General features: G+C 47.7%; 1 protein-coding gene across 1 annotated transcript in view; it reads left to right on the top strand.

Moving 5' to 3' along the window:
* Positions 1-23,168, top strand: part of TKTL1 (transketolase like 1) — a 31,420-nt gene that overhangs the window by 3,753 nt on the left and 4,499 nt on the right. Inside the window, 9 exon segments of the mRNA XM_033178605.1 lie at positions 3,261-3,378; positions 7,274-7,371; positions 8,749-8,940; positions 9,023-9,129; positions 9,132-9,149; positions 10,491-10,684; positions 13,335-13,499; positions 18,716-18,872; positions 21,110-21,240. Of these exon segments, the coding sequence (XP_033034496.1) occupies positions 3,261-3,378; positions 7,274-7,371; positions 8,749-8,940; positions 9,023-9,129; positions 9,132-9,149; positions 10,491-10,684; positions 13,335-13,499; positions 18,716-18,872; positions 21,110-21,240 (1,180 nt within the window).

A 23,168-nucleotide genomic window follows, 5' to 3' on the forward strand; every position in this document is an offset into this window, starting at 1 on the left:
AATTTTAATACTTTTAGGGGTATATGTGGTTTTTGATTATGTGAATAACTTCTATATTGGTGAATTCTGAGATTTTAATGTACCCATCACCCAAGCAGTGTACACTGTTCCCAATATGTAGTCTTCTATCCCTCACTTCCTTCCTACCCTCCCCCTTTACTCTCCTCCCCAAAGTCCATTATATCACTCCAAAGCTTAGCTCCACTTACAAGTGAAAACATACAGTATTTGGTTTTCTATTCCTGAGTTATTTCACTTAAAATAATGGCCTCCAGCTCCACCCAAGTTGCTACAGAATACATTGTTTTTTATGGCTGAGTAGTATCCATGTTGTATATATACCACATTCTTTATCCACTCATTGGTTGATGGGCACTTAGGTTGGTTCCTTATCTTTGCAGTTGTGAATTGTGCTGCCTATAAACATGTATGTGCATGTACCTTTTTCATATAATGACTTTTTTTCCTTTGGGTAGATAGCCAGTAGTGGAATTTCTGGATTGGATGGGTAGATAGATGGTAGATCTACTATTGTTCGTTTTTTTGTCTTGTTTTTTTGTTTGTTTGTTTTTGTTTTTGTTTTTGTTTTGTTTCATCTTGAGATGGAGTCTTGCTCTGTCGCCCAGCCTGGAGTGCAAGTGGCCCAATCTTGGCTCACTGCAACCTCTGCTGCCCGGGTTCAGGGGATTCTCCTGCCTTAGACTCCCAAGTAGCTGCAACTACAGGCACATGCCACCACTCCCAGCTTATTTTTGTATTTTTAGTAGAGATGGGGGTTTCACTATGTTGGCCAGGCTGGTCTCGATCTCTTGACCTTGTGATCCGCCCACCTCAGCTTCCCAAAGTGCTGGGATTACAGGCGTGAGCCACCGGGCCCAGCCCGATGGTGTATTTTGATGTGAATTGCATTAAATCTGTAGATAGCTTTGGGCAGTATTGCCATTTTCACAGTACTGATTCTTCCTATCCATGAGCGTGAGATATGTTTCTGTTTGTGTCATCTGTGATGTTTTTCAGCAGTGTTTTGTAGTTTTTCTTGTAGGTACCTTTCACCTCCTTGGTTAAGTATATTCCTAGGGTGGGTTTTGTTGTTGTTGTTGTTTACAGCTGTCGTGAAAGGGATTGAGTTCTTGATTTGATTCTCAAGCTTGATTGTTGTTGGTCTAGTAGCTACTGATTTGTGTACATTCATTTTGTGACCTGAGGCTACTGAATTTGTTTATCAGATTTAAGAGTCCTTTGGATGAGTCTTTAGGATTTTGTTTGTTTGTTTTTGACGGAGCTTCTGTCACCCAGACTGAGTGCAGTGGCACGATCTCAGCTCGCTGCAACCTCCACCACCCAGGTTCAAGCGATTCTCCTGCCTTACCCGAGTAGCTGTGACTACAGGTGTGTACCACCGCACCCAGCTAATTTTTGTATTTTTAATAGAGACAGAGTTTCACCAGACCATGGCCAGCTTGTTCTTGAACTCCTAACCTCAGGTGATCCGCCCATCTCGGCCTCTCAAAGTGCTGGAATTACAGATGTGAGCCAACTGCACCTGGCCTAGGGTTTTCTAGCTGTCTGATTGTATCATCAGTGTTACAGCACTAGTTTGACTTCCTCTTCTCCAATGTGGATGCCTTTTATTTCATCATTGCTCTTACACAACGTAAGAGTGTGTTGCTTAATTTTCACAAATTTGTGAATTTTCCAGTTTTCTATCTATTATTGATTTCTAACCTCATCCCATTGCGGTTAGAGAAAATATTTAGTACATATGTCTTTAAATATTGTTGGCCGGGTGCGGTGGCTCATGCCTGTAATCCCAGCACTTTGGGAGGCTAAGGTGGGGTCGATCACCTGAGGTCAGGAGTTTGAGACCAGCCTAGCCAACATGGTGAAACCCTGTTTCTACTAAAAATGCAAAAATTAGCCGGGCGTGGTGGTGCACGTCTGTAATTCCAGATACTTGGGAGGCTGAGGCAGGAGAATCACTTGAACGCAGAAGGTGGAGGTTGCAGTGAGCCAAGACAGCACCACTGTACTCCAGCCTGGGCAACAGAGTGAGACTGTGTCTCAAAAAATAAGTAAATAAATCTTGCTCCAGAGCCTGAGCTAGATAGTAAAAGGACAGTGTGGATGCAGTTAAAAACCGTATATTGTCTGAATTTTTTGTACATGTTCATTTTGTTCCTTCACCTTCAAAATTAGTAACAGATGGCTGCATTTTCTCGAGGGATCTGTGTGGCCTTTAAATCTAAATCATCCACTTAGAGGATGTTTGCAAAGCAAGAGGTTTTAGTCCCATTTTCTTTTTTTTTTTTTTCCGAGATGGAATTTTGCTCTCGTTGCCCAGGCTAGAGTGCAATGGCGTGATCTCGGTTCACCGCAACCTCCGCCTCCCGGGTTCAAGTGATTCTCCTGCCTCAGCCTCCCAAGTAGCTGGTATTACAGGCATGTGCCACCACACTTTTTTAGTAGAGATGGGGGTTTCTCCATGTTGGTCAGGCTGGTCTCGAACTCCCGACCTCAGGTGATCCACCCGCCTCGACCTCCCAAGGTGCTGGGATTACAGGCGTGAGCTACTGTGCCCAGCCTAAGTCCCCATTTTCTTAATGGGGACTTTCTTAGTGAGATTTGAAATGAGAGATTATTAATATGAGCTGGGCCTAACATCTTTTTTTACTTACAGTTGGGCAGAGCTCCAGGGAGTTGGTTTTCTCCCCTGCTATCTTGTCCCCTCCCCCTTTTTAATTAATTAGGACCTGGCTGGACTCACATGCAGGCCGCTTTCTAAGAGCAGCAGTTACTTTGCCAGCACTCAGAAAGGTCCTCAGTTACTCTACCATGACAAATTTCTCAGTATGTCACCATTCACTTCCTAAAAGAAATTCATTGTAGAAGGTAGAATGGGATCTTCATGGTATTTCTGGTTAGCAATGCTCCTGAAAGTTCCTCGGCATGTGGAAAGGCCACAAATGAATTTAAGCGTGTGAAAGAAGACTCATGTCAGAGGCATGAAGGAAACTTGCCCTGAGTCCACAGTGCTCTGCTGTTAGGAGCTGGCCTGGCTGTGCGCAGCGGGAGGGGTGGTGAGGCTACTGGACTTTATTTAAAGCACCCTTCCAACCCGTGAGCCCTGCATTCGCCACCCTTGGCTGGATTCTTCCTGGGCTGGGAGAAGTGACTGCTTCTATGAGGAGACCATGTGCCAATGTCATGTGTTAGGAAGTCAGTTGCTGTGAGAAATGACCAGTGTCATGTCTGTCTTTCAGCCACCCTACATCCTGTAGCAGTTCTGCCGAGATCATGTCTGTGCTGTTCTTCTACATCATGAGGTACAAGCAGTCAGATCCAGAGAATCCGGACAACGACCGATTTGTCCTCGCAAAGGTATGCCAGTGGGGAGCCCAGGGCTGCTGTGCTGCTTGCTGGTTAAGCCCAGTTTGAACAGCCACCATGTGGGAACAAGGCCTGAAATGGGCCTCGTTGATCATTTTGGTTCTTTCTTTGCGTCTTAAAGCTTTAGTGTTCTAGAGAGGGCCACTTGGAGCCCTGTGATGGCATGGTAGGAAGGGTGGCTTGGGAGAGCTGGCTGTCCTACCTTTCCTTTGGTCATACCCTACCGCGCCCCACTTAGCATGAAAGCTTCCTCCGTGGCAGGGTTATGCTGCTCCACCCTCTGTGCTGCCTGAGCAGAGGCAGGCAGCCTCAGTGAATCCCACTCACTGAGTCTGGGGGAAATTGAGCGTAACTGGGAGGGACATCCCACCCCTGTCAGTCAGCTTCCTCTTCTTCTGTGTTTCTGCAGATCTGACCTGAAACTGATGGGGCACTTCTCATTAGATTGGGCGCACTACCAGCCACCTCATGATGTTGGGGGATAGGAAAGAAAAAACCTTAAGGTCAATCTGTGTGGCTGGTTTGATGCCATGTCAAAGTACACTGTGTCCCGAAACAAATTAAAACCTGTCTAGGGGCCGGGCGCAGTGGTTCACGCCTGTAATCCCAGCACTTTGGAAGACTGAGGTGAGCGGATCACTGGAGGCCAGGAGTTCGAGACCAGCGTGGTCAACATAGCAAAACTCCGTCTCTACTTAAAAATAAATAAATAAATAAATAAATTAGCTGGGCGTGGTAGCACATGCCTCTAATCTCAGCTTTTTGGGAGGCTGAGGCACAAGAATTGTTTGAACCTGGGAGGCAGAGGTTACAGTGAGCTGAGATCGTGCCACTGCACTCCAGCCTGGGCGATAGAGCGAGACTCCATCTCAAAAGAAAAAAAAAACTCTGGCTGGGTAGAGTACTGTGTCTAAGTAGAAATGTCAGATTAGCACAGTGGAAAGTAAAGACAAAAACTGGGCGTAGTTGAGGTGCCTAAAGTTCATAATTGTGACCCTTGTCTTGGTGTCTGAACCATAATGTCAAAAGGTTTGGCAAAAAATAAATAGAATTTACATGTGTACACACATGTGTGGAGAGAGAGAGGAAGTAAATGCCTTCCATTGCTTTTAGTTGGTTATTGGAGGTAAGCAGTATACAGGAAGGAATCCATTGTGCTAGTCTTTAAACATTGTCTGTAAACTTGAACTTTTTTTACGTCTTTTTTTCTTTATTTTTGGGGGGAGATAGAGTCTCGCTTTTGCCCAGGCTTGAGTGCAGTGGCTCAGTCTCTGCAAAATGCACCCCTGACCACCTGGCCTCAAGCAGTCTTCCCACTTCAGCCTCTTGAGTAGATGGGATTACAGGCATGCACCTCCACGACCGGCTAATTCTTGTATTTTTTGTAGAGACAGGGTCTCACTGTGTTGCCCAGGCTGGCCTCAAACTCCTGGGCCCGAGCACCCACCTCTGCTTCCCAAAGTGCTGGGATTACAGGCAACAAGCCACCACTTCCAGCCCCCTTTACAATGAAAATTGAAAAAAAAAAATTAGATATATAAATGCAATATGGGTGTTTAGATTTCTGGTTTAAAATAAGGAAAGGCTGGGTACAGTGGCTCACGCAGTGCTTTGGGAGCTCTGGCAGGAGGATCTCTTGAGACCGGCCTAGGCAACATAGCAAGACCCCAATCTCTACAAAAAATACGAAAATTAGCTGGGCATGGTAATGCATGCCTGCAGCTACTCAGGAGGCTAAGGTGGGAGGATCACTTGAGCCTGGGAGACAGCGCAAGACCCTGTCTCAAAAAAAAAAAAAAAAAGGTCTAGTCATGTAACAGCTATCAGAGCCATTGGCCTTAGGGGATGAAGAGGCTTTCTATTGGGCAGCAGCACACCAGGCACTGTTCAGCTGCCAGAATTTGTGTGTTCATCAGATTTAGCTGGTAGATTAAATGGAAACAAAAGAGAAAACACGTGAAGCATTAGTCCATTGTGGTTTGCCTGGGGACGGGACAAACAGCCATCCTCCAGGCAGAGCAGATCTGTATTCCAGCCTTTCACCTCCCTGAATCGTCTACCCCCACAGCATAAGGGTTCTTAAGAAAGACAACACCCACGTGGGAGCACTTCTGCCATAACAGGCATCATACTGATGCCTCACCATTTTCTCAATCTATCCTCACTTTATCCTTAACCTCCTGTCACCTAAGGGGTCTCTGGTCTCTATTGCACCCATACAGTCTTTGAGATGGGCCCACTGGCCTCACACTTCACAGCTAGAGGGAAGCAGAGTTGGTCTGTACTGCTGAGCCCTGGCTCGGTCCATTATTTTGTAGGACTTCCAAGGCATGCAAGGCGACTGGGAGCCAGAGCTTGTTACGTGAGTGTGGTGGATGCCATAGGAAGGGAGACGTGACTGGAGACATAGTCAAAAGAGACTTGAGTTGAGTGGAACAGTTGTGCTGGGCTGGTAATGCAGAACCAAAAGGGAGTCTCTGGTGGGCACAAAGCATGCAGAGAATGCCGGAGAAGGTCAAGAGTACCCAGGGAGTAGCAGAGGGTAGGAGGCAAGAAGCAGGAGATCTAAGAATCATAAATACCATCCATCCATCTACAGTAGTGATGACCCTGCTCTTCTCTGCTTGAAAGGCACTGACGTTTGAGCAGAGGAGGGTGACAGGCAGGAAACAACTTGTAAGTCAATAGATGGAGTGTCAGGTGGGGCCAAAGCATCTGGGATCAAGTAAAAGTGGAGGAGGTAGGAGGCACTGGTTGAAAAAGAATGGTCCAGAAAGACCTCAGTGCTGACGCTTGTGTAGGGATTTGGAAGAGGCAGGAGAGTGAGCTGTGCCCACATCCAGGCACAAGCACTCCACTAGTGGGTGCCATGAGTGCTAAGGCCCTGAGGCAGGTGTATGCCCACTGTGTTCAAGGAACAGCAAGGAGGCCAGGGTGCCGGAGCAGTGGGAGGGAGAAATGGAGGTGATGGGGACTGGGGTGGGCAGACAGGTGCAAAAAGTTGAGCTCTACTTGGTCGGAGGTCGGAAGACCTTGGAAAGTTAACAGAGATGTGATCGGTCAACTTCAGTTTTAACAGGCTCCCCCTGGTGGCTAGATTGAGAATGGCTGTGCGGGAGGCTGGGAGGCCACTGCGGTGACAGAGGCAAGGGATGTTGAAGACCAGGTCGAAACGGTGGCTGCAGAAGCTGTTGGGTAAATTCAGTATGCTTGCAAGTTGGGCCTCTCCAGTCAGTGGAGCAGCTCTTTGGCTTGACCTTGTGGCCCACAGAGGGCCACATTTTCTGCTTGGGATAGTGATGGCCCTGTGCCCACTGCAAACAGAACGTTGGGGGTGGGGTAAATGCTAGTAGAAAGGGATTCATTTGTAGCATGGGCACTTCTAGATGACCACTTTAAGATCTCAGTTGACCTGAGTTTTATAAACCAGGGAACCAGAATAGTCTGCTTTCTGTTTAAGAATCCATATCCTCCATAGGATTGAACATCTGATTTGTACATGATCGGGAAAGGCCATGGGAAAATGGCAAAAATCATACTTTACGTTTTCTGCTTTGCACTTAGGCTCCAGCCACCTTTGCCATACTGTATGGATTAGCTATTGACTCCCTGGCAGGGACAGTGGATGTCTTCGCCACCTTAGTCACCTGAGTTTCCAGCCCAGGCTGAGCCCTGGGCTTGACCCACTGTCCCCTTGTAACGTTGATCGGAAGCTTGGGTTACATATGGGTGTGGGGAAGAGGAATTCACCCAGCGGGGCGGGAGGGGCCGTTTGGATGGAACACTGCTGCACAGCTGACAGGAGCAGCCTGCACTCAGTGCGTGAGTCCACCTGATACCATGTCCTGCAGCTGCATCAGGGTTCCCTGGGTCCCTTCTCTTACAGAGACTGTCGTTTGTGGATGTGGCAACAGGATGGCTTGGACAAGGACTGGGAGTTGCATGTGGAATGGCATATACTGGCAAGTACTTCGATCGGGCCAGGTAAGGCTCTTACCCAGAAGCCATTTAACTGCCCTGCGTCCCCCTTCCTAGAGTCTCGGGGACAGCCACCTATCTCCGTGAGGTGGAGAGCCCTAAAGGGCTAGTCCCCATCATATCCCGTGGTGACCCCTCTGAAAGGCTTCCCTGTGCCTTCTCCCCTCCTCGGGCGGCTGCCCCGCTTCCTATCCCACAGGTCTGTTGAAAGGTTTCAGCTGCTGTTGTCTTTCTGTTCTATAGCTTTTTAAAAACTTCCAGCACTTTAGTGGGGTCTGGGATGTGTGGTTTGTTTTTGAGACTGAGTCTCACTCTGTGGCCAGGCTGGAATGCAATGGCACGATCTCAGCTCACTGCAACCTCTGCCTCTCAGTTTCAAGTGATTCTCCTGCCTTAGTCTCCTGAGTAGCTGGGATTACAGGCATGCACCACCATGCCCAGGTAATTTTTGTATTTTTAGTAGAGATGGGGTTTCGCCATGTTGGCCAGGCTGGTCTCAAACTCCAGACCTCAAGTGATCCGCCTGCCTTGGCCTCCCAAAGTGCTGGGATTACAGGTGTGAGCCACTGTGCCTCGCCGGATGTGTTTTCTTGATGGGAACACTCACATCGTTGGCTGTGGAGGAATTTACTTCACAGCAGAACACGTTTCCAAGTGGGGTGTTTTGATTGTGATTATCGTAAATAAGTTGTAAGAACAGAACTAGAAAGTGGTGGCTGGGGGTGGTGACTCATGCCTGTAATCCCAGCACGTTGGGAGGCCGAGGTGGGCGGATCACCTGAGGTCAGGAGTTCGAGACCAGCCTGGTCAACATGGCAAACCCCCTCTCTGCTAAAAAATTCAAAAACTAGCTGGGTGTGGTGGCGTGGGCCTGTAGGCAGGAGAGTCACTTGAACCCGGGAGGTGGAGGTTGCAGTGAGCCAAGATCACGCCATTGCACTCCAGCCTGGGTGACAGACACTCCTGTCTCAAAAAAAACAAAACAAAAACAGAAACCAATTAGAAGATGGCAATGCTTTAAAAGGGAACTTACCAGGAAAATGAATGTGTAAATGTTTGGGAACTTAAGGGTGCTACTTTCTTCCCCTTCCCCTCTGGCCCTGTTTGCTTATTGATAAGGAAACGTGGCAGAAGAACCTAAAAGTTCCTTTACAGTTAGAAAGAGAAAACTAGCCAGAGGCAAAGCCTGTTTGTGAGCCCCAGGCTCTTCAAGCTCGGCTTCCTTAGCTGCTGGCTGGGGCAGAGTTGATGACGGAAATTGTGGGAAGTGGATGGTCCGGAGCAGCTGCTCCAATTGCTTCCATTTCTCCTCCTGAAACGCATTTGCTTGGTTGGCCCAGATGAGCCCCCACAGGGTCCTAAACCTCTCTTGTCTTGCTCCAGCTACCGGGTGTTCTGCCTCATGAGTGACGGCGAGTCCTCAGAAGGCTCTGTCTGGGAGGCAATGGCCTTTGCTTCCTACTACGGCCTGGACAATCTGGTGGCGATCTTTGATGTGAACCGCCTGGGACACAGTGGTGCATTGCCCGCTGAGCACTGCATAGACATCTATCAGAGGCGCTGCGAAGCCTTCGGGTAACTGTATTCTCTTGTGATTGATTTCCTTCTGTCCTGCCCCCTTCATCTCTTGTAACCCAGCCTGCTCCTCTGTTGGCAGGTGGAACACTTACGTGGTGGATGGCCGGGACGTGGAGGCGCTGTGCCAGGTGTTCTGGCAGGCCTCTCAGGTGAAGCACAAGCCCACTGCTGTGGTGGCCAAGACCTTCAAGGCCGGGGCACACCAAGTAAGCAAGCGCTTTCCTCTTGCTCCTGGTTGTTAAAAGCATCTGTCCGCTCAGCAGCAGAGGCGGGGAGAGGCTTAGATGGGCCTAGGAAGATGACTCATTTAGTGAATAGCAATTCTGCCTGGAGTATATGCTGGAGGCTCCTGCTCTCTTATTTTCACTAGCTAGTGTCTGCTTAGCGTAGGAGGGGACATCAAAAGCCCTAGCAGGTGGACAGTGATGTACTACCTGCACGAGGGAGTGGCTAGGAGTACAGCCCATTGGAGGACTGACGGGGAACAATCTCTGTGGTTAGTAGAATCAGAAAGTGTGCTGTGTGTATGAGCAGGTGCAGAATAAGAGTGCATACTTAAACACGTGCCTAGGTCCACACTTTTCTGGAAGAACCCTGGGAGTTGGGGAAGAAGGGAGCTTGGAATCACCAACTCTCACATTTCAAGGCTGACAGCTGAAATTGTTTATCTCAATTTAACTCATTACAAAGAGTGTGGTTCCTGGATTTTTTTTTAAGACTATAGACATTTTAGAATAAAACCGTTCTGTGACTCCTACCGAAAATATAGTTTTACTCTGGTACCCTCCGTTCAGTAACTTATTTTGCCAGTGTGCTCCCGGCAGGACCCTGGGTATTGGCCTTGCCTCTGCCTCCCCTCATAGGCCCCACATACACCCAGTCCCCTAGATTACGTATCTTGGACCCATTCACTCCTCCCCGTCTCTACTACCATGGCTGTTGCCACACACCCATCATCTCTCCCAAAGTTCCAGCTGGCCTGCCTCCGCACCAGTCTCTACACTGCCACCACAGTGATCTTTCTATAATGGATCTGATCAGTCACTTTCCCCACTCCAAACCCTTCAATGGTTTCCAATCTTGGTTTAGATAAAACTCAAACTTCTCATACCCACAAGACCCACCCTCCATGGTCTGCCCTACCTGTCTCTCCAGCCTTGTCATCATTCTCCCTTCCACTCACCAGTGGCCCTCAGGGGCATAGCTAGGTGCAGTGGCTTGCACTTATAATCCCAGCTACTTAGGAGGCGGAGGCGGGAGGATCACTCGAGCCCAAGGAGTTGGAAGCTGTGGTGAGTTATGACCACCTGCTGCACTCCAGCTTGGGGAGGAGTCATAGCGTGAGACCCCTGTCTCAAAACAGAAAGCCTCAAGGCCTTTATCCAAGGTGTTCTCTCTGGCTGCAGCAGCATCCCAGCCCTCCGTGTCAGGTGTTCCTCCTGTGAGTCCTTGGGTGACGTCTTTTTCATCAGGGTCTGTTTTTCAGGTGACCTCATAGGCACTCATTCAGTATTTAGGATGGATGTCTTTTATTTGTTTCGTTACAGGTATTGAGGATGCAGAAAGTTGGCATGGAAAGCCAATGCCAAGAGAAAGAGCAGATGCCATCATCAAATTAATTGAGAGCCAGATACAGACCAGCAGGAGGCTTGACCCACAGCGCCCCATTGAGGACTCACCTGAAGTCAACATCACAGATGTAAGGATGATCTCTCCACCTGATTACAGAGTTGGTGACAAGGTAGGCAGAAAGGTGGATAATTGAATAAATAAGGTATGTCAACTGCTTTGTTCTCTAATGTTGTTCATATATACACAGGATTCTTCATTATTCTGGTCTCACGGACGAATAATTATTAGAGTAAATATAACAGTTTATAAGCAATAAAGAGAGGTTTGCCATTTTAAAAAATAGATTTGGGGTACAAAGTGCAGTTCTGTCACATGGATAGATTTTGTGTAGCGGTGAGGTCTGGGCTTTCCGTGCACCCAGCATCAGAGTAGTGGACATTGCACCCAGTAGGTACTTGATCCTTCACCACTCCTAGCCCCCCTTCTCTTTTTAGGTCTGATTTTTATTTTTGGCTTTCACATGTGCGTCTGAATTTTCTGATTGGTCCATTGCTATTTATTAACTCCTGGTGTGGTGTGCCTTTTTATTGCTTCCTAACTTTGGTTTGTGCACGAAACTGCTACAATTCTGTATCTCCGCTAAGAATACTGGTCCTAGGCGGGCTGATCTTTTGAACTTACTCTCTGAATACACAGAGGAGCAGGCCAATTCATCAGAAACCTCAAAAAGGAATAAAATTATGCACAAAACTCTGAATATCAAGTCCTTTTGGTTTTTAGCATGTTTACATCCTGCCTTCTGGTATAGCAGACCTGACATAGGCGAGTTCTCTATGGCCTAGAGGAAGTAAGATGGCGAGCCTAGGGAGGAAGGACACACTTTCTGACCCTTCTTTATTTGGAGAAATTTTGAGTGTTGTTTGTGTTTTCTTAGCCTGGTAATGAGGGTTAAAAATAAATGAATTTTGAATACTTGAGAAATCAGAAGATAAAAACCAGAAGAAGAAAAAGGTGTATCAACAAAGGGGTGGCCAGGCACAGTGGCTCACACCTGTAATCCCAGCACTATTAGGAGGCCAAGGCAGGAAGACCACTTGAGCCCAGGAGTTCAAGACTAGCCTGGGCAAAGTAGTAAGACCATCTCTACATACAATTTAAAAATTAGCCAGGCCATAATGTGATTCCAGCTACTCTGGAGACTGAGGCAGGAGGATCACCTGAGCCCAGGAGTTTGAGGGGATAGTGAGCTATGACTAGGCCACTGCACTCCAGCCTGCGCAACAGAGGGAGACTCTGTCTCAAAAAAAAATATATTTTTTTTAAGAAAACTGTGTAATGCCATAGTTGTATAATTGGTATGAAAACATGTGAAGAGGGGAGCATTTTTAGGAATACATAAAATATCAAAATTGACTAAAAGAGGTATAAAAAACTTAAATGGATCAATAGCCCTAGAAAAAATGGAGAAAACTATCCAAGGGCTATCCCCCAAAGCTCCAGGCTCACCAGGTTATATAAGAGTGACTCATTTTTACCTTCACGAAAAGAGTAATTCTTTTTTTTTTTTTTTTTTTTTTGAGGCGGAGTCTCGCTCTGTCGCCCGGACTGGAGTGCAGTGGCCGGATCTCAGCTCACTGCAAGCTCCGCCTCCCGGGTTCCCGCCATTCTCCTGCCTCAGCCTCCCGAGTAGCTGGGACTATAGGCGCCCGCCACCTCGCCCGGCTAGTTTTTGTATTTTTTTTAGTAGAGACGAGGTTTCACCGTGTTCGCCAGGATGGTCTCGATCTCCTGACCTCGTGATCCACCCGTCTCGGCCTCCCAAAGTGCTGGGATTACAGGCTTGAGCCACCGCGCCCGGCCGAAAAGAGTAATTTCTAAACTGTTTCACATTTTTCCAAATACGGAGGAATATGAAAATGTCATCGCGATTTATTTATGAGGCGAAAATGTGACAAAGCTAGCCTAAAGAAAACGGTAGAGCAACTTTATTTGTGAATAGCAATATAAGAATTCTAAATAGAACATTAACCCATCTCAACTTCATTAGTACATTTAAAAAGTTAAGTGAATCAGTGAGCTCAAACTAGTAATGCAGATGATTCATGCCAGGAGATGTTCTAGTATAGGTCAAAGGAGGGGGGGAAGTGTGATCATCATACACACTAAACAAAAGCAATTCATAAAATTCAACTTTTTTTTTTTTTTTTTTGGAGATGGAGTCTCGCTCAGTCACCCAGGCTGGAGTGCTTGGCTCACTGCAACCTCTGCCTCCTGGGTTCAAGTGATTCTTCTGCCCCAGCCTCCCAAGTAGCTGGGATTATAGGCATCCACCATCATGCCCAGCTAATTTTTGTATTTTAGTACAGATGGGCTTTCACCTTGTTAGCCAGGCTGGTCTCGAACTCCTGACCTCAGGTGGTCCACCTGCCTCAGTCTCCCAAAATGCTGGGATTACAGGTGTGAGCCACCACACCTGGCCAAGTAATTTGAAAAATAAAATGAGAACCATTGATGTTGGAAATCTCACTCCTGAGCTGTGGAGTGTTTACCTGCTTAGGAAGTGTGGGGGTCTGGGGGGGATGTTAACTAAAAAGAGCACAATTTGAGAAAAACTTGGGTGCCACATCAGCTATTTAGTATGGATTTAAGATTGGCTAGTAATCCATGTTTATGACATGAAAGGAATTTTTGGTGAGTCACGAATTTACTTTCTTCAAGATAGATGATAATTTGTCATTCTACGATATGGTACCTTCCTTCTGTAGTCATTCCTTCTAAATGCATTTGAAGAAACTCTACCACCTGATTCTTTCTTCTAGATAGCTACCCGGAGAGCATGTGGTTTGGCTCTGGCTAAGCTGGGCTATGCAAACGACAGAGTCATTGTGCTGGATGGTGACACCAAGTACTCTTACTTCTCTGAGATATTCAACAAAGAGTACCCTGAGCGTTTCATCGAGTGCTTTATGGCTGAGCAAAACATGGTGAGTGTGTAGTGTCTCTCAGGGCTTCTTACAATTGCCCACTGGACACAGGAGGCCAGCCTGTGCTAGTTTTTCTTTCCATTTATGAAAGCAAAAGGACTGGAAAAAAAATTCCAGGGAAACAGGAGGCAAGTAGCCAGGTAGAGTCTGAGAGGTAGCTTCTAGGTCTGCTACAAGGGCCGTAATAGACTACTCGGCACTCTCTGGCACCCTCTCCAAGTTGGCTGAGGGCAGCAGCCCAAGGCCACAGACAGTGGGTCCTCTGAGCCTAGAACCATCTGAACCCAGGGCTCTGGGCCTGAAGCATCCCAGTCTCCCTAGTAGCTCCTTCTGCCCAATTCTGCAACCACCCAGAGGCACATTGGTTGAGGAGTCACAGGGAATGCAATTTCTTTCTCTCCACTGTAGAGGGGCCTAATATATCACAGAAATGCAAATGTTGTACTTACTGCAATCACAGAATATCAATACTTAGAGCTGGTGCCTTAGGCAAAGCCATTCTGCTTATCTGTGCCTCAGTCTCTCCCCAGAGTGGTACTAATGCAGCGAGTATCTCAAGCACATGCACACAAGCACACCTCTCTCAAGAGAGGAAGGAATTACTGCCAGTAAACCCTTTGAACTCTAAAGCTCTGTGCGTCATAGATGTTGCCCATCTCCTGTCATTATGCCAGAAAACCACAGGCCAGCAGGTCTTATGTGACCACCAGTGACTTTATGTGGAACAAGTAGTATTTAAAATAAATTTTTTTTGAGACGAAGTCTCGCTCTGTCGCCCAGGTTGGAGTGGAGTGCTCAGCTCACTGCAAGTTCCGCCTCCTGGGTTCATGCCATTCTTCTGCCTCAGCCTCCCGAGTAGCTGGAACTACAGGCGCCCGCCACTACACCTTGCTAATTTTTTTGTATTTTTTTGGTAGAGACGGGGTTTCACTGTGTTAGCCAGGATGGTCTCGATCTCCTGACCTCGTGATCCGCCCACCTCAGCCTCCAAAGTGCTGGGAGTACAGACATGAGCCACCGCGCCTGGCCAGTGTTTTAAATTTTTTAAAAATTAGTTGCCAGCATTTAAAAATCAGATTATAGGTGTGGTGGCACAAGCCTGCAGTCCCAGCTACTCAGGACTCTTAAGGCAAGGGGGATGCTTGATCCTGGGACTTTAATGCTGCAGTGTACCACTGCCTTCCAGCCTGTGAAACAGCGAGACCCCATCTCAAAAAAGAAGAATCAGGAGGTCTTATATAGAATACACATTTCTGGATTCTTTTGAAAAATGGGAAGAACTGCTACCACAGGGTGGCATTCCCTCCTGACGCCAGTTGACTGAAGCCAAAAAGCACCCCTATTGAGATGGGTACCCCCACAGCTCCCCATGCTCTGCTGGGCCATTTGGTTTTTCTGTTGTTTTTTGTTTTTTCAAGATGGAGTTTGTCTCTCTCTTTGTCATCAAGGCTGGAGTGCAGTGGCACGATCTCAGCTCACTGCAACCTCTGCCTCCCAGGTTCAAGCGATTCCCTTGCCTCAGCGTCCCAAGTAGCTGGGATTACAGACATGTGCCACCACGCCTGGCTAATTTTTGTATTTTTAGTAGAGACAGGGTTTCACCATGTTGGTCAGGCTGGTCTCCAACTCCTGACCTCAGGTAATCTACCTGCCTCGGCCTCCCAAAGTGCTGGGATTATAGGCGTGAGCCCCCGAGCCTGGCTCATTAAGCTATTTTCATTTTGAATGGAAAACAATGCAGTCTATAATTTTCTGGATTGATGCTCCTATCAAAAAGTTTGCTCCCCACCTCACTGATTCCCTCAGCACACAGCCATGTAGTCTTCTCCCTGCCTGCTGATATGTTCTCATAGTTGGAAAAAAGTTGTAAAGAAAAGGCGAGCAGGCCAGGCTTGGGATGTTTGGAGTGCAGAGGGAAGGCCAAGTGGTAGAAGCATGGTGAACACAGAAAGGTCTCCAGGGCCCAGGTCATACGGGCTCTTATAGAGGCCCTGTTCAGTATCTGTGGTTCTCTTGCAGTTTGCTGGGAAGCAAGTGGAGGGCTTGAAGCAGGAAAGCAACAGCCTGCATTTTCCGAAACTCTGAAGAGTGAAGAATGGCTTCACGTAGGAAAGGGAGGAGAAGGAGACGGTGACTTGGACTAGGGCAGTAGCTGTGGAGTCGGAGGGAAGCAGACTTGTCACATATTGCCTTGGCAGGAGAGCCAGCAGGATGCCAACAGCAGGTGTCAGGACAGGAACCAAGGCTGGCACTTGAGTGTGGGCGACAGCACCTGGGGAAGGTGGTGTCACCTCTTGAGATTGACAAGACTGGGGGAGAAATGGACTGGGGGGCACCAGCAGGAAGGAGCTCTGTGTCGGCCTAGGGGGTTGGGGCACCTGTTAGATGTACGGAGGGGAGACAGTGGTATCAGATGGCTGGGCAGTAGATCAGTCATTTTCACATGTGGCTGCTCCACACTGCTAAATGCAGTTTTCTAAACTACCTATCCCTTGGCGTAGTTTTTAAGCTAACATCATTTTTTTATTTTTGTTTTTTGTAGAGATGGAGTCTTGCTCTGTCAGCCAGGTTGGAATGCAGTGGCATAGTCATGGCTCACCACAGCCTAAACTCCTGGGCTCAAGGGATCCTCTGGCCTCGGCCTCTTGAGGAGCTGGGACTATGAGGATGAGCCATCATGCCTGGCCACATCTAAATTTTTAATCACAAATTTAAATAGTTGCAAAGGACGTAGTTGTTCATATATTGACATTTTTGATATTTTAATACTCAAATCATGCCGTTAAAGATGACACTGGCTGGGCATAGTGGCTCACCTGTAATCCCAGCACTTTGGGAGGGTGAAGCTGGAGGATTGCTGGAGTTCAAGAGTTCAAGACCAGGCTGGGCGTGATGGCTCATGCCTGTAATCCCAGCACTTTGGGAGGCCGAGGCGGACGGATCACGAGGTCAGGAGATTGAGACAATCCTGGCTAACATGATGAAACCCTGTCTCTAATAAAAATAAAAATAATAATAATAAAAAAATTAGCCAGGCATGGTGGCGGGCGCCTGTAGTCCCAGCTACTCGGGAGGCTGAGGCAGGAGAATGGTGTGAACCCGGGAGGCGGAGCTTGCAGTGAGCCGAGATCGCGCCACTGCACTCCAGCCTGGGCAACAGAGCGAGACTCCATTTAAAAAAACAAAGAGTTCAAGACCAGCCTCAACAACATAGTGAGACCTGGTCTCTAATTAAAAAAAAAAAAAAATCATGCTAAGCCACTTCTCTTTGTCAGAAATTAAATCCCTTTTTCTACTTGATTTCCAATTTCCATTCCATTTATTTCCCCAATATATCTTTATGCATGAAAGCTTTGATTGATTGTCCTGTCATTTTTCTCTGCAACAAAAATATGCATATAAATTGAGAGCTTTTTTAAAAAAAATTATAGGCCTCTGAGCATTAGGTTGTTTTTTTTCCTGGACTGAGATAGAGTTTTTATTATTATTAGCTAGTATGTTAGTGGATGAATATACTTGTAATTTGAATGTGATAGCATTGAGAACAGATTCTGTTCCTGTTTTTCATTTTAATGATGTGCTACGAAACCTTACATGAATAAGTAGATGGGAAGGGAAGTTTTGTTGGAGGAATGTCACTCAATTCTTTGAATTCCTTCCCAGTTATAAGCCAAAAAAATCACATACTGATCTTTCATGTAAAGTTGTTTATACAGATTATTTGCAGAGTTGACAGTTGCATTAATGAAGTTCTTCGCTTTTTCTCCGCCAGCGGAGTTATTTCAAACTGTCCTTTTTGCTTGGGTCTGGAGGTTCTTCACTCCAGGATGATCCCCCTGTAAGAGTCAGGTGACTGAGAGCATGCCCTTTGGGGATCAGGTTGCTAGGAAGTGATTGTTAAAAGAGACAGTGGGAGACCTGGGGCAGTGGCTCACACCCGTAATCCCAGAACTTTGGGAGGCCAGCCGAGGTGGGTGGATCACCTAAGGTTAGGAGTTCGAGACCAGCCTGACCAATATGGTGAAACCTCGTCCCTACTGAAAATACAAAAATTAGGCGGATATGGTGGCGGGTGCCTGTAATCCCAGCTACTCGGGAGGCAGAGGCAGGAGAATTGCTTGAACCTGGGAGGTGGAGGTTGCAGTGAGCCAAGATTGTGCCACTGCACCCCAGTCTAGGTGACAGAGCAAGACCCTGTCAAAAAAAAAAAAAAAAGACTGGAAGGGAAGCACGGACCCTCCTTTTGGCAGATGAATGTAGACAGAGTTGATGTGGAGTTTGGGATCTTGAGTGTAACACCCACAGCCACATCCCCTTTGGAAAGCCTGTGTGTAGCCCCAGAGAGGTTTGTATTCTAGTTTGAAGCCTACTGGGGTATTTGAGCCCAGACTTCTGGGGAAGTGGGGTAAGGAATGGCAATGTAAAGTGGGGGTCATTACCAGAATGCAGATCAGGGGAGCATTGGGCCAGATGCGACTTCCCAAGGATGCGCAGGGCCCTGAGGACTTGCCCCAGCAGCGCCCATGAGGCGACAGCACCGGGCCACTGCCACACTGCAGAAACCGAGAGGAGGAAATGTCTTGAGATAAGGGGTCAAGTCAAGTCACAGGCCAGCCAAGGTCAGGCAGCCTCTTGGTTTTGTGGCTTCGAGGTACCTTGTGGGGATGGTAGCCTAGATGAAGTTGGCTGGGAAGAGCGTGGAAAATGAGAAGGAAGGGGCAATGACTCTAGGCAAGTTTTGAGAAGTTTGCTGTGAAGGAGAACACAGATGTGAAGGCAGGACAAGGCAGAGATGGGGGTGTGCAGATAAAAGGTACTGGCACACACCTGAATGGAAATGGAATGATCCAAGAGAAAGGGAGGTAGCACAAGAGGGGAGGAGGAGCTGCATGGCTGGGGACCCCTGTGAGAAAGGAACAGTATGGATTCAGGATGTCCTGTCAGGGCGTGGACCCTGGAAGACTGCGGGCACCAGGAGGGCAGGCAGGAGAGACTCATCTCTTGCTCTCTAGGAGCTATGAGCTGAGGGCACCATCTGAGCAGGAGGGACAGACGGGTGCCCAGGGTTTGAGGAAAGAGGGGCGTGGGAAGGACGCATGCTAGAATTTCAGAGCAGTTCACCAGGTGCAGAATGGGGGTTATCGTGGGGACTGTGGGGGAAGGGGCAGTGGGGGCAGTATCCAGGGATGTTCTGATTCATGTTCTCTGTGTTGCAGGTGAGCGTGGCGCTGGGCTGTGCCTCCCGTGGACGGACCATTGCTTTTGCTAGCACCTTTGCTGCCTTTCTGACTCGAGCATTTGATCAGATCCGTATAGGAGGCCTGTCTGAGAGCAACATCAACATTATTGGTTCCCACTGTGGGGTATCTGTTGGTAAGGGTTCTAAATGCCATCGTCTTGATAGCCTTCCTCCTTCACAGAGAAAGATAAGCATGTGATTGGTTAAACCATGAATTTCCTTATGGTTCCATGAAGTTTGATTATTCAAGTCTTTTTCTTGAAAGAGCCATATTGTTCTTTAAAAGTGTCAGACACTCAGGGCAACTTTTGAAGTGCATCTCTCGGTGGTACTGTAGTTTCAGACAGTGAGAAACAGTTGCCTATCCTGAGTGCCCCTTGTGTGTGGAGCTGTGTGCAGGTTATGGACAGGACTGGCAGAGTCATAGAGCCTTTTCTGCCCTCGCTGTGGTTGCAATCTAACAAGGTGAACAGCATCACAGAGGACAAGGAGCATTCTGGCTGGCTGCACAGCCTGCTCAGGTGGGAGGGGGGCTGGGACCACCACTCCCTCCTTCCTGCCTAGGGCAGCGAGAACCCTGGAGCATGACACAAGGCAGGAACTCTTACAAACACGCCCTTTTCAGAATAGTATTCACCTGGCAGGTGGGCTAGAAGGAAACCACAGGCAACGGAAAGCCGGAGAGGGATTGAAAGAAGGTGTGCAAGGTGGGAGAAAGCCATGGGGTAGGGAGGGGGTCTAAGAGTGAAGAGAGAGGTGAGTGTGCCTCCTAACAGATGGAGCACTCTGCGATGGTGTGAAGAGCAAAACACACCGATCTCCAGGATTCCTCACTTGGGAAACGTCAGGGAGTCATTTTCATGAATGACAGAAATGACATGGGAAGATGAGCCAGCTGGCGTGCCTGTGGCAGGCAGATGGCTCAGTAGATATGGCTGCACACACTTCTAGAATGCCAGAGGTGCACATTGGGGAGCCATCTCAGGGACTCCATGGGAGAATGAGGCTGGACGAGATGGCTCTAGATGGAGCTGGAGTCACGGCTGTCTGGGTGAAGCTGGAGGCACAGGTGGTAGCCAGGGAGAGGAGGCGTGGTAGTGTTGCAGGGACAGAGGGGCCTAGGTCCTTGAGTCCACCTGTGGCTGTGCTCAGTGTCAGTTTTGAAATAGTCGCATGGAGAAAGTGGCGCTAGGTTCCATCCAAAGAAGAACTGAAAGGCTGGGCGCAGTGGCTCATGCCTGTAATCCCAGCACTTGGTGAAACCCCATCTCTACTAAAATTAGAAAACTTAGGTGTGGTGGCGTGCACCTGTATTCCAGCTACTCAGGATGCTGAGACAGGAGAATTGCTTGAACCCAGGAGGCAGAGGCTGCAGTGAGCCAAGATCACACCACTGCACTCCAGCCTGGCGATAGAGACTTTGTCCAAAAAAAAAAAGCCAGGGCAGTGGCTCACACCTGTAATCCCAGCACTTTGGGAGGCCGAGGCAGGTGGATCACCTGAGGTCAGGATTTCGAGACCAGCCTGACCAATATGGTGAAACCCTATCTCTATTGAAAATACAAAACTTAGCCAGGCATGTTGGCACATGACTGTAATCCCAGCTACTTGGTAGGCTGAGGCAGGAGAATCACTTAAACCTGGGAGGTGGAGGTTGCAGTGAGCTGAGATCGCCCAGTGCACTCAAGCCTGGGCAACAGAGCGAGACTGTCTCAAAATAATAAGTTAATTTAAAAAAAAAAAAAGCTGGGCTGTTGAGGTTAGACAGTGGTCCTAGGCAAGGCAGCGTGCATGGTGACAGTCCCCTTCCTAGCTGAGAGGAGCTAAGCCACCCAGTGCACAATAAGATTTCTCTCACATTTCTGGCCAGAAACTGCGTTCCCACATATACCCTAAAGTACCCTGTAGCACCCTCAATGTGCCTTAAAGGTGTGTTAACTACTTGGAAGGCCTGGAGAAATGAAAAAGACCACTTTGGTATGTAAAACCCGGTCTCTGGATGTATAAAAGGTAGAGCAGAAAAGGTAGAACAAAGCCCGAGGACCTTCCTAAAGAGCATGGGTTCAGAGGCTTAGCAGGCCAAACTCAGGCCAATTCTCAGCCATTGTGGACAGTAGCTTGGAGAGACATCTGAAAAGTCAACTGGGAGCCTAACCCGAGGCATCACAGTGAGTTCTCAAGGGAGACAGGCGTGCAAGAACACAATGTAAATGAGTTACAAGGATGCAGCAGGACCATTTATGGGGCTCTGCTAGAACTTGGGACATCCAGTGGCAATAGGAATGATTGCTTCTTCAGAGCTAGAAGCGCGTGGAGGGCAGGTTCCTAATGGGGTTATGCTCATGTTTTCATCGGGCTGTGGTTCTCTCAGGTGAAGACGGTGCTTCCCAGATGGCCCTGGAGGATATAGCCATGTTCCGAACCATTCCCAAGTGCACGATCTTCTACCCAACTGATGCTGTCTCCACAGAGCATGCTGTTTCTCTGGCGGCCAATACCAAGGTATTTTTGAGGGGATACTAGTTTCAGACAGAAAATGCTTCTGGACTCTGCTGCTAGTTTCATACTGATGACTGGACTTTTTTTCTCAGCAAAAAAGTGATAATTCATTTTAGAACATTTGGTGATAGAATTTTTTATGAAAAACAGGTGATTATACACACAAACACATTTGCTTTGTAAAAGAGTCAAACAGTACAGGATACTGAACAGAGCCTGACAGCCTGTCTCAGTCAGGGCTCAGCAGAAGATGCAGGGACCATTCTGGGTATTGTAAGCAGGAGAAGGTGTTTAACAAAGGGTGCTTAAGAAGCCGCAGGAGCAAGCCCCAGGCAGAGTCCCAGACTATAGTGTTAGCCCCCAGTGGCTGCAGCCAGAGGTGAAGAAGCCACTACAGACGAATCCATGTTCCCTGGCCCTGGCTTGCCTTTGGAACAGCTTAGGGTGCCAAGAGTGTGTGGGACCTCATGAAAGGGCATCAGATGGACAGAATCAATTCCTGTTTAGAACCTAGCTGCACGGGAGACAAGGCAGTGTGGCCTTGATATTTCCAGCCTGTCCTGCTAACATTCAGCAGGCTCCCCTTGCCACCCTGTACCTCGCCCATGCCCCATACAGGTAACCCCTGGCACAGTTGGGGTGGGGACTGTACGTTCCCTTTCCAAGCACTCATGGGTGTTTCTTTGATTTTTTTTTTTTTTTAATATAAGTGGGCTCCCACTTTACATATTATTATGTACTTTTCTTTCTTTTTTTTTTTTGTTTTTTTTTTTGTTTTTTTGAGACAGTTTCACTCTGTCACCCAGGCTGGAGTGCAGTGACATGATCTCGGTTCTCTGCAGCCTCTGCCTCCACCTCCCAGGTTCTCCCGCCTCAGCCTCCTGAGTAGCTGGGACTAGAGGTCGGCTCCACCACGGCCGGCTGATTTTTGTATTTTGGTGGAGAGATGGGGTTCACCATGTTGGCCAGGCTAGTCTAAAAATTCCTGGCCTGAAGCGATCCACCTGCCTTGGCCTCCCAAAGTGTTGGGATTACAGGCATGAGCCACCGTACCTGGCCAATTGTATACCTTTAAAATTAGTTTATCTTGGAGATTGTTCTGTGATTTTACACATGCTATAGGATTTCATTTCTAGAAAGGTCAAGAGAGGCGCAAAACAACATTAGGTGATAGAAATTAGAGTAGAGGTTGCTTCTTAGTGGGTGGAGACTGACTGGAAAGAGGCACAAGGCCTGTGCTGGCGGAAACGCTGCTGGGCTTGGATGAGGGCTCCACAGTGGATGCAGCATTCAGGAAGTGCTGAACTTAAGATGTATGCATTTCACTGCAGCTGAGTTATGCCTTGGTGAAGACACTGAATAAAGATGGGTCATGGCGTATGAATGAACAGTAGTGACGTTTCTTGCTATATTCGTTTATAATGCATCCATTAATATGTATATAAATTAACAAATACGTTAGACATACAAGTGTTCATTTATACTGGTAAATGTTTATGTGCTCAAATTGGTCATAAAAATGTATTTACATCTGATCGGAAAAGGGGCGAGTCATCTTGTATTCAGATAGATGTTTATGGTCTTTCTAAGGATGAAGCATTACAAGCTATTGTGGCAAAAGTTAATGTTTTAACATTCTTTTCTGGGCTTTCTAGTCAATGTGAGTCAGTGCTCCTGCTGTGAGTTAATGTTCTGTGCAGACAGAACAAGTCAGTGAGTATTGGGGAATCTTCCAAGGGGATTGGTGTGATGGCACGGGGAGCTTGTCCTTCAGGGCAGCCCCAGGGCCCTGCTGGGACGTGTCGTCCACTGGCTGTATATGGTCACCCCGTGCTCCAAAGCCTACAGTTTTAGTAAAAAGAGCTGTCCTGTTCACACCCCTCGCTCAATTCTTTCAATGTCTGTTGTTGGAAATCCATTGTTTGCTTTTC

This window comes from Trachypithecus francoisi, unplaced genomic scaffold, assembly GCF_009764315.1.
Source record: "Trachypithecus francoisi isolate TF-2019V2 unplaced genomic scaffold, Tfra_2.0 Contig00133, whole genome shotgun sequence".
Lineage (NCBI taxonomy): Eukaryota > Metazoa > Chordata > Mammalia > Primates > Cercopithecidae > Trachypithecus > Trachypithecus francoisi.